Source organism: Halyomorpha halys, unplaced genomic scaffold, assembly GCF_000696795.3.
Source record: "Halyomorpha halys isolate HHAL.00 unplaced genomic scaffold, Hhal_1.1 Scaffold65.1, whole genome shotgun sequence".
NCBI classification, from domain to species: Eukaryota; Metazoa; Arthropoda; class Insecta; order Hemiptera; family Pentatomidae; genus Halyomorpha; species Halyomorpha halys.
The window spans coordinates 1,087,641-1,099,836 of NW_027109066.1; the positions used below are offsets into that span (position 1 = coordinate 1,087,641).

Consider the following 12,196-nt stretch of genomic DNA (forward strand, 5'->3'; position numbering starts at 1 on the left):
ACTATTTTTTTTTATTATAAAAAAATTAAAATCATTTTAATTTTAATTTTTAAATTTTTTTAAACTATTTGTTCTTTTTTTTAACGCAACCCTGACCATCTTCTTATACTTAAAAGTAATCATTGATACATTATACATATTTTCCGACATCTTCCAAGCAGTTGTGTTTTATTCTATTTTTTCTTATCTTTTTTTTACCCCCTTTTCCTTCTCAATTAGCGGTTTAGCTGAGTGAGGTCCTTTCTCCTTGTCCCAGCTTTGAGTCTGGCTGTGGTAGATAGTTATTTATTCTCTTACATTAGCAGTGGATCGATACTGTAAATTCGGGAGCCACTCAACTTCTAAAAAATGGTGATTTCTGATCAAACATCTCCTTAGACTAACTACTTTTAGTCTTGAGTTGTAGTAGTTGTTTCATTGACTTATATATTCATTTGTTTTTCTTTTAGAGCCAAGATTTATTAGGCGAAGTAAAGAAAGGTAAACCTCATGAACTAATACGGCTGTATGAAGTGATTTTACAAAACTTAAACGAGATGCAGCAGCTGACTGGGCTCGAAAACAACAATGATTTCCAAGCCGAGATGGATGCAACAATCACCGCCTACAAGGCCTTCAGGTACCATTGCCTCTTAAAAAATATTACTTCCATTAAGCAATTTTACTGTCACAATAAAATATAAAAACCTATTGTGATGTCGAGTATAGTAGATCAGCAAAAACTTTTGTTGTAAACGCCAACCATACTCAGTTTTAGCATCACATAAAATCCTTAAATATCATTTTTCAAAGAAATTAGAAATTTTGAAACTTTATTATTTTGGAGAATTATTTTTTCTCCCAATGTCTGTTGTTCATAATATCATTCAGAACTCCCCAGCATTTTATCCAAATCCTATGTTACTACTATTGTTGGAAAGCTAAATGTCTGCTATTTCAACCCATATTAACACGATTTAGACTTAATGCCCTTATAAGGACGAAATATTAGTTTCAAATAAAGAAAGCTATTTTAACATTTTATTTTATATCTTCGGTTCTAATTTGTTTAATTAGATTCGGATTGTACCATTTGATGTAGTTTATAGAGCCATAAACCACTGCGAAGATTTGTATAGATTGGTTGAGTTCTGTTGAAGTTATTGCTATTTTTATGTTTTTGTAAAAGAAACCTGAGGCAACTTAATTTTGAGCAAAATATAATATTTTCAATTATTTTGAAAATTCGTATTTATTGGTTTCTCGTGGTACTGAAAATGGGTATTATCTTTGTTTTACTATTAAAAAAAAATTTATAGCACTTTGATAAGTAAGTCGGTCCGAAGTGTTTCAATGTCATACTCATGTATATTGTAAAAGTATATTGTAGTTATCACATATCACTGTTCATATTTTTTGTATTATATACATGATAATACCATCTATGGATTGATTATCTATAGATAATCAAATTATTTTACATAAGAAAAAAAGTTACTTAAATCTAACTAGTATTAATGATGATACAGCGAATTTTGGTCCTGTTTTTATTTTCAATGCTTTCTCTGAAGGTTACCAGAGTAACCTCTTATCTTTTTATGCTTACAAATTGTCATTTCCGGGGTCTCTGTTCACACTTCCATCTATAGCCCTGATGATGACTGTAAATGTAGGTTAAACGTCGGCAGAAAATAAATAAATAGTTGATTAATACTTCTTTCTTCCTTCTTGACCAATAGTGAAAATTGTTAAACCGAATAAGTCTTCATGTTAAATTAAAACTAACTTTAAATGTGACTAAATATAAATTATATGGATATAATTATCAATGAGACTTTTTAATGCAATTCTGAAATATTGAATAAAAATTAGAGGTAATGGAAAAATAAATAAATTTCTCTAGTGTTAATGTAATGAGCATTTTTTAGAGTTCTCTTTTGTTCACGCATTTTTTGTTCTCGTATCATCATTTATGCCAATTAAAGTCCATGATGTTAACATTTACTGAATAACAATGACTAGCTCATATTGGATCCTTAATAATTCAATATGCAAGTAGATGTTAACAAAAAAGTATTTAGGATATTCAAAGGATAAAAAGAAAAGGCTTCACCATCAAAATATAAAATAGAATTCATCGGATGGTTTTAAAAATCAAAATAGTTTTTCAATATTTAACAAATAGTTTTGAAATTTTACCAAAGATACATAATTTTATAGCTTTGCGGAAAATTTATTTGTTATAAGTTTGAAAATGGCAAATGAGCCGAAATGTTACTAAATTATAAGCAGTATGTTCGAATAAAATTTTTTCTTAATATATTGAATGGGTTATGAGGTGTAGATAGTTGACCGTAGATTACTGATTGGAGAAGATGGTCGGGGAGTACGGTCAGCAAAAAAGTAACATAAATAAACAAAAATATTTATTTATACTGGCGTTTTGACCTGATTTTCAGGTCTTCATCAGAGAGTTGTAGGCAGAGATTTCTGCTAAACTCTATTGTATGTGGTTCTAGTTTTATTCTTATGGTATTTAGATTAATATGCTAAATAATTTTAGAGTTACTACTAATTATTTATTTTAAATGAATAACCATTTAAAGGTTTATCACAAATTTAAATTTAATGTTTACAGATGTTATTACATTGGAGAGGTATTGACAGCTACTAAGAAGTTCCGTGAAGCACTTGCTCTATATGATAAAGGCCTGAAATATCTCACTGGCCTCGTTTCATCAAAGGTGCAAGCCGAGGTGAAAGGAGAACTGGAGACTTTGGAAGTGAGGATAAAGATGTCCCGTTGCATTTGCATCGCCCAAGGAGTGTTACAGAACGAAGCTACTAAGGCGCTCGACTCGGGAGATAGTTCTGCTCTTAATGTACATCAAGATCCTAAGGCATTGATGAAGGTAATCATGGTTTGTTTGTTTTTAATTTGTCTTTTCTATTTCATGCTAATTAAATGGAATAACAAAATTGAGATAAGTATATATATTAATATTTGGTTTATTTGGAATTGTAAGCTTATGGAACTGTCTTAATTTTATCTAATTTCTTTCCTAAATATTTTACCTATGTTTATCATACTATAACTTTTTTATAATTTTGTTTAGTTTAACACACATTATACAGATTAGTATAAATTGTAGGAAGATGGGAGCCGATCGATAGAAGTCTGGGTGACGATCAAGAAAGGTCAAAAAACAGCAAACAATTGATTAGTAATAAAATTTTAGCTCCACTTTGCAGGCCTAATTCTGCAAGCTGTGAACATTAAATAAATTTTTTAAATTAATGTAAAAGATTTTTTTTAACACTTGGACCGCAGGGATTCCACTGTTAAACTAAGAGTGCATATTTTAAAGTGCATACTTAAAAGTGCATATTTTTTCTTTTAATTTAATTTAAGTAAGCATTATGCAATGTATAAAATGTAATATTTAGCCAAATAAAGTTTAAATAACTGTTTTTTAACCGTGATGGCTATTGTCATCATCCGCATATGCCACTGAATCTAGGCAATCAGCTGATATTTTAATGTTTTGCAGGGTTTTTTTTAACTGAATTACTAAATAAGAACTCTAGAAAGTTAGTGTACATCTCCACATTTTCTATAAAACATTTAAACAATGTGAAATGACCCAAAACAATGTAAACTAAACTAAAAACCTTTAGAACATGTAGAAAATTTTATATGAAGTCTGTGAAATAAAATAATACACTAGCAAATAAATTATATCTCTGTTAGTTTTTAGTGTGATCACCATCTGATATTTAATTTTATATAAAGTGGTGCTATCTGTTGGGGCAGCGATGAAGTTTTTAGTTCTTCCATAAAATATTAGATTAAGAATATTTTGTCAGAGTTTTATATAAGTAATTTTTTTTTTCATGATAAAACTTTAAAACTATTTATTTATTGTAATGGTAAATATGGTAATGTGTTGCAGGTGCCGTTGATTGATAGGTTGGAGGTATATTATCAGGATCCTAACCTAATGTCGAAGAAAGCAAATCTGATAAAACTGCCACCAGATCTTGAGCTCTTGATGTGCAAGCCTCTGTTCTTCGACGTTGCTCAGAATTATGTCAAGTTCCCTAACATGGACGCGGAGAAGAAAGTTACAGAAAACCAAGGGCCGCAACAGGCCGGTCAGGGCTTGACTGGATTTGTCAAAGGCCTCTGGGGTTGGGGAGCTACCAAGAAATAACTTCGTTTATTAGTAAATAAAAACTTTGGTTTTGTAACAATGTGCTTATTGTTGACCATTGGCTCAAATAAGAATATGGTTGGGGGTACGGTCTATGGAATAAGAAACACAATGAAGTAAAACTTATTTTAATTTTGCCTATGTTTTGGCTTAAATTTCAGGGCTAAAAACAGTATAACAAAAAATAAAGAATATCAATAATAATACAATAGGGTAACGTACAATATTGGAACAGTAAGAATTTTTATACTAAGGTAACAAACATACAAAACATTAGTAAACGAAAAAAACTATGACTGAAAGGAAAAAAGAAAAATTATTAAAAATTAAATAGTGCACTATGTGAATAATGAAAAAATTTAAATTGACATAATGAAATGGAAAATAACATAATAACTTAAGGAAAATGATATAATGAGACAAAAGAAAATAGTATATTTAATAATAATTACATTATTTTTACTTATAAATATGAAAGGAATATGGTCCGGGTGCGGTCAAAAAAACTCAAATAGTATAATTCTACTATTTGAGTTTTTTTGACCGCACCCGGACCATATTCCTTTCATCTTTACACACGGTCAATCAATAATCTTCCAGTATTTTTACTTATATATTGTCATAATATCATTTACCTTCATACATCTCTCTTTATGTTAATTTCAATTTGTTCATTATTTACATAGTTAATTTTTCGTTTTTCCTTTCATTCATATTTTTTTTTTTCTAATGCTTCAAATGTTTGTTACCTTCTTGTATAAATTTTTATATTATTTATTATTTTCTTGTTATACTGCCTTTATTATTTTTCATTCTATAATATTTGCTTTTAATCCTGATAAAGGCCTGAAAAGTCTGCACAAATAAAACAAAAGAAGTTTTACTTATTTGTATTCATTACTCCACTCACCTGCCGCCCGACCATCTCTTATTGGTTTTTAATTTTTATTTTTTTCATTCATAATAATTTAAATTTATCTTAAAATTTAGAACCCTAATTCTGATTTTTTAATATACCATATTTTTAATTTTGTTGTTTATTTAATGTAGCAATGAGGTTGTTAAAAAAGTTTGTTTTATAATGAGAGTAATTATTTTTTATTTCAGTTTTGTAATAAATAAGATTTTTTTTATTGTTATATTTTATTATTACCACAATCTATTATACCTACATTGACATCATGAAGTAAGGACATAAAAAATTCTTACCAGCCAGAAGATAAATAAAAGTTAAAATAAAAAATTTCTGGGAACTCTCAGTGTATCAATTTTTTATAAACTTGATTTAATCCTTGAAGGTTGAGAAAATTTTTTTTAAAAATAATTCTATATGATATGATAGTATGACTAGGCATGCTCAAACACTGGAAAAAAGTTGATTTGTTCTTATTACAATTAATTTTTATTAAAAAATAAATATTTTATTAGTTACTCACTAGAAGAACTTAAATTCAGCTTTCCAACAGTAGGATTTGGAAAACATTGTGAGGACTTACGAATTTATTTCTGAAGAAAAAAATATCCTCTAAAACTCAAGCCCGTAATTTTTAAATTTTGAATTATATGAAAATTTGTATTTAATGAAGAGATTGAATGTTTCTGATGTTACAATTTATATCTGTCCCCCACAGTTCTAGCCCGTAAGTCAAGATAGGTTTTATTACCATCTTATAAAGTGGTAGTATAGTCAACAGGTGAAAAAATGTACACATTTTACTTAATCATGCTAGCAGTTTATTTTAATAAATACAAATATTATAAATTTTTACAAATATATTTTTATAAGCACACCAGACTAGACGCTTTGTATTCTGGCTTCTCCAAATCTTAGGTAACCCTCATCGGAGATGCCAACATATTTATATATATAGCGTAAGGAGCAGCAGCTTCAAATACTGGTGATATCAATCATTTCATATTAATTAAATTATAAATACATAATATATTATATACATTGTTCTTAAAATATGTTATAAATTTTTTTATTAAAAAAATGTTTATAAAACTTTTCTAATGGCCACAGTTTAACATAAAAACGTACTACTAATTAGTTAAAAGGCACGTTTTCATAATATTTAACACTTACAAAAGCCATATAAAAAATTAATTATTATTAGTTCATGCTTAATTTGCTAAATTAATCTAAATACAAATACACATCACATTTAGGAAGCATTTCAATTCTAAGGCACATTCCAATCGCCTGTCAATCAATGTTTTCTCTTCTCCACCACGGGATACCACTTTCTTCTCTAAAAAAAAAAAAAATAAGCTAAATTATAAACTATCGTTCTAATAAATTAACTATTATAGTAAAGGTGTCAGAATCAAACAAGTTACCACTAAAGGTGTCAGTATCAAACAATACCACTGTCTAAAAATAAGATAACAAATTATAAACTATCGTTCTAATAAATTAACAATTATAGTAAAGGTGTCAGTATCAACCAATGTACCAGTAACAAATAATTAGACATTCATATTACTGATAATTTCATTAATTTGGGGACTCTCTATTAACATCAACTAAAGTAGCCCTTTGTTAACACTATAAAAGCCTGTTGGAAAAAACGTAAAACAAAATTAATTTTTCTTTTGGAGTTCCATATCTTAAAAATTATCAACAACACTAAAACACCTAAAAAAACATTAATTGAAGTAAAGTAAATTTGCTAAAATATGAGCCCTAATATAGCTATTTCCATTCAATAGTTCTCGAGGCATAGCTTTTTAAAAAGCAACATTTCGTAAAAAATGCACTGAAAATGAGCAGTTAGTGAATTTATTTTGGAAAAACTAAATCTCAGGAATTATTAGACGTACGAGTGTCTAGTAGTATAAAATCTTTATCTTCGTAGGAGTAGTACTTTTTACAATATTTGACAAATTAAATTTTAAAAATTATGATTTCTAATTAAAGTAATATCTTCTACTGGAAGAATTTTTTTTAATTAATTAGAAATGTTGAATAAATAACACTATTCCTTGTTTAAATTATATTTTATTACATTCCAATGAATACATCGGAGTTGTCACCCCATCTTCAGATTGTTAGAACAAATTCTCAAAACTTACATGCTTAAGTTTACAATATATCACAGTTTTTTTTTGTGGGAGTTTTCATGATATTCGACAAAATGGGGATTTCAAGCTGTTCAGAGAAAACTTTTGATTTATAAAAAAATATCTCAGAAACCATAAGGCAGCACATTACACTAGCTTTAATTTTGAGTGCTGGCAGAAATCTGTATGGTTTATTTTTACAGAGATATATTTTTTCAAAAATCAAAAATATTACCTGAACAACTTGAAATTAACAATTTGTTAATTTATTTAGTCAAATATCATAAACTACTAGATTAATTTTTATTAATATATTCTTGTTTGAGAGTGGTTTAGTTTATTTAAAAACAATATTTGATCCTTTTTCTCAACTTTATTCTTTTTAAAAACCTTCCAACGTTTCGACCACTTAGGTCATTTTCAAGGATACCTTTACTTTGTTGTCATTTTCTCTTTTAAAAATTGTTAAAAATGCCGGCTAATTGCCTTTGTCCCATATAATTTCTTCTTTCTATCATTTACTGTTTAAAGTTTGCAAATGTAAATGATAGAAAGAAAAGTGGTTAGTACAAGTTTTAAATTTAGGAAAGAATTATATAGAAGAAATTATATGGGACAAAGGCAATTAGCCGGCATTTTTAACAATTTTAAAAGAGAAAATGACAACAAAGTAAAGGTATCCTTGAAAATGACCTAAGTGGTCGAAACGTTGGAAGGTTTTTAAAAAGAATAAAGTTGAGAAAAAGGATCAAATATTGTTTTTAAATATCATAAACTACTTCATAGTACATTTAACTAGCTTTGATTTGAGTGCAGAGAGACATGTGTACGTCTTATGGTTCCTCATATAAAATTTTTTATAAAAAGTCTGAACAGCTAGAAATTAACATTTTGTGAATTCGTTTTGTCAAATATCATGAAAACCACTACTCCTATGAAGATAAACTACTTTATAGTACATTAAACTAGCTATAATTTGAGTGTTAATAGACATTTTTACTCCTAATGGTGTTTGAGATATAGACTTCTCAAAATAAATTCACTAACTACTCATTTTTCAGAGTATGTCTTATGAAATGTTGCTTTTAAGAAACTATATCTCAAGAACTATTGAACGTAAATAGCTCTATTAGGTCTAATATTTTAGCAAATTTACTCTACTTTAAATGATGTTCTATCAAGTTTTCTAGTGTTTTTGGTAGTTTGAGAGATCCGAATGAAAAATTAATTTTTTTTAAACAGCCGTCGTTTTGTTCCTCCTACCTATATTTGGCAGATATTTTGTATTTTGGCTAGCAATTATATAAATTTTACATTAAAGTAATAGAAAATTAAGGTGAAATAACTGCATTTTTTTCTCTTCTTGGGCTCATGTACCATCCCTGAATGTGACAAAATTACCACTCCTTGGCTTCATTTCTTCATAGGAGAATAGATTTATGGCACAAAGCAGTTGGATGGGTTATTTGGAGTGGCAGGTATAGGTCGGTATTATATTGGTAGGTACAAGTATACATATGTACAATATGAAATTTGTTATGTACAATATGAAATTTGTTATGTATTATTGCGACGGCCTCGAAACGTTGTAATTGATAAATAAAGTTATTATGGAAGAGTTATTCACTACCCCTCGTTCAATAAATCGATATTTCCCTAAGATATTTAGATAGATTCACTTAGACTCGACTAAAGTTGAGAAGAAGAAGGTATAAGGTTAGGCAGTTAGTAGCTTCTTCACCGAGCGTTGTAACGGTCCTTCGATAAGCCATTAATTGGTAGGCGCCCTCTAACCATACAGTATGGTCCTTCTGTGTATAATCACCTTATAGTTTATATCCTTAACAATGTTTTGATTATTTATTATATCCATCCAATCGTATTTTACCTAATTGGTACCACCACGTTTTGGTTTACGTAATTGTACCAAACTTCGGCTTGATCGGATAAAAATAAATGAGCTATTACTCCACACAGTACTTGTGAAGTAGTAACTTAGAATGTTCAGAGACAGCAAGAATCTTAATTATTTTAATATTTCGTCTTTAATACAGAATGTTCATTCATTCAGCGGGAATACAAACAAGATTGGTACGAAATGTAAAGGTAATTTTATAACCAAACTATGGCAAATACGCACAAGCACAAGCGTGTAGATGGCTTATTTGAATTGGCTGGTTTAAGTTGGTTTAAATTTTTTGAGAAAATCGATCCTATTAAGTGGCAGTTCCGGTGAATTGATTTTATCGAAAAATATGCTGTCGCATTCTAACCATATATCCACCTTAAATACGTAATTTCAGTTTCGTAGAATTTTTCGTTTTTTGAACTAGGCTGTTCACAGACACAAAGACCATTTTACGAGACTAGCTTTTTTTTTTTTATAACTCAGAGGACCACAAAACATGTATTTCCGTCGAAAACGAATTCGAAATTTTACAAGATAGCAATACTTCCCCTTACTTACATATTCCATGTATAGGTAAGTAAGAGTAAAAACTATACCAAATTAGCTCAGTATTTAGAGCCTTTCACTCAATATACACTAGAATATTATCCTTCCCACTGTTCCTTATGGATCTGAAACCTGGCTTCTCACACAAGTTTTTTTTTTTTTAATAATTTATTTATTGTTATTTACAACTGTATAAAAATATATACAAGTAAATTTGCTGTAGGTGACATAGTGACATGATACAAACGTGTGGAGAATCTACCCACTGATAGAACTCCAATAACTAAAACATTTCTAGAGGAAAAGATCTCGAGGCCATTTTCTTTTTAGACGCCTAGGAGGATTATTAGATAATGAAGGAGAAGCCAGATTAGAAACAAATGGATTTGGGTGGTTGGGAAGTTTATCATGGAAGGATGGTATCTGGTTCTGGCCATATCGGCAACATATGGGACATTGAGGTCCAATTCTTCGTATTTGGTTATGGCCAAATCGATGACTTGATGAAGGATTTTCTTAAGGTTTTTGATAATAAAGTATTAAGTAAAATATTTTTTTTTTTTAGTTAAGACATAATATCTGTAACAAGAAAAGATTTATTTATTTTTTTTTATTCTGAAGATAATTAGTTTACTATACGTAATTCATCTCAGGAAGATGGTCCGGTAGTCAAGAAAGGTAAATTAATAGCAGAAAAAAATTATTAGTAACCAAAATATTTCGCTCCACTTGGTAGGGCTTCATCAGGGCTAAATGAGAACAATATACAAGCATTGTAAATATGATAAAAATATTATAATATAAATAGAAAGAGTGAAAAAAGTTACATAAAAAAGAGGAATGTAGTAAGCTAAATGCATTAAAAAATATAAATGAATAGAATACTAATTAATAATAAATGAGTAATGAGCGATAGAATTGCTAATGAGTTTAAGTTTACTACGTTTCTTTTTTTTTAATATATATTTTATTATTAGTATATATCTATGTATATTCTTATAATCACATAGGAGTTTACAATATTCCTATTTTGTTACATAATAGCCCTGACGAAACCCTGCAAACTGTGGAGAAACCTTGGTTACTAATAAACAGTTTCTTTTCTGCAATTGAAGATATGTGTAACGTTTGGCCGTCACCCATCTCCCTTCAATGAATTTTGTTTTTTATTTACTGGCTGCCAAGAATAAGAATAATAGTTATGTTATTAGTGTAAAAATCAAGATTGAGATCTCCTTCTTCCCCCCCACCAAAATATATATATATTATATTGGTAGCCTCAAGGACGATTATAGGCGAGTCGAAGTAAGAATGGACGGCCATGTTGTGGTCCCGTAGAATGAGGTAGAAGGCTTTGTAGGTAGGATGCAAAGGATTGGCGAAGAGCAAAGAGGTAGAAGGGGAGCCGACAAAAGAGTGGATCTTATTATGAACATCTTTATCTATCTCTTTGATCCTCCCGCCGCTAACTAGCTACCCCCCTCCGTCACGGCCACCACTATAGCCGTTCCAACACGTTCTCATTCAAAATATGTAGATAGCTCAACTTGTATCGCCACAAATGTACAGAACATTTATCTGAATTCATAATCGAGACTGGATTGGGTAATTGCATATTCTTTGTTTGGTTTTCTTTAATTTAAAAGGAACTTTATACTACATACTTTCACTCACGCACACATGGCACATGATTCCATCATAAAAAAATGTAAGAAATTAAAATAGATGAGCAAAAATTTAGAAAGGAGGTAAAGCTCTTTTAAAATTTAAATACCAATGTACCAACTTTAACTTCATCTGTGAGAGCTTAAGATAAATTTGGGGTCAGTCCTATCCTGCTTATTTTTGAGTGCTTCTAGTGCGCGAATTCCTCAAAAATATCTTTAGTCCCCTAGCTTCAAATTCAGCCAGAGATACCACGACAGAAATTTATTTACTGTTATTACATAATCCGAATGTATTTGTGTGATCTCATATATATATTTTTGTGTGTGTTTCCATAATGGCCATCGTAGTCCAAGAGCCCAAGAGGAGAAAAAAGTCAGATATTTCACCCCAATTGTTGATTACTTTAATGAGAACTATGTATAATTATTAGTCAAAATTGATGAGTCTGCCAAGTATAGGGAAGGAGAATACAGAATGGAGGCTTTTTCAAAACATGAAACAAGATTAATATTTCATTCGGAGCTCCAAATCTTAAAAATTATGGACAACAATAAAAAACCTAAAAACACGTTAATTAAAATAAAGTAAATTTGCTAAAATATGAGCCTCAATAGAGCTATTTACGTTCAATAGTTCCCGAGATATAGCTTTCTAAAAAGTAATATTTCATAAAAAATGCACTGAAAAATCGTAAGTAGTTAATGACATTTATCTTTGTGGAAGTAATTGAGTTCATGATATTCGACAAAATGTGTATTTCAAGCTGTTCAGACAAAACTGTTGATTTATAAAAAAAACTAATGAAAACTAGGTATAA

General features: G+C 29.3%; 2 protein-coding genes across 2 annotated transcripts in view; one reads left to right on the forward strand and one right to left on the reverse strand.

Annotated features, from left to right (window-relative positions):
- Window positions 1-4,512, forward strand: part of Srp68 (signal recognition particle 68) — a gene marked incomplete at its 3' end in the record, with an annotated part of 15,816 nt that extends 11,304 nt beyond the window's left edge. The window contains 3 exon segments of the mRNA XM_014438749.3: window positions 450-619; window positions 2,618-2,891; window positions 3,933-4,512. Coding sequence (XP_014294235.1) covers window positions 450-619; window positions 2,618-2,891; window positions 3,933-4,193 — 705 coding nt within the window.
- Window positions 4,513-5,888: 1,376 nt separating this feature from the next.
- Window positions 5,889-12,196, reverse strand: part of LOC106692643 (uncharacterized) — a gene marked incomplete at its 5' end in the record, with an annotated part of 15,447 nt that continues 9,139 nt past the window's right edge. The window contains 1 exon segment of the mRNA XM_067047289.1: window positions 5,889-6,445. Within this exon segment, the coding sequence (XP_066903390.1) occupies window positions 6,400-6,445 (46 nt within the window).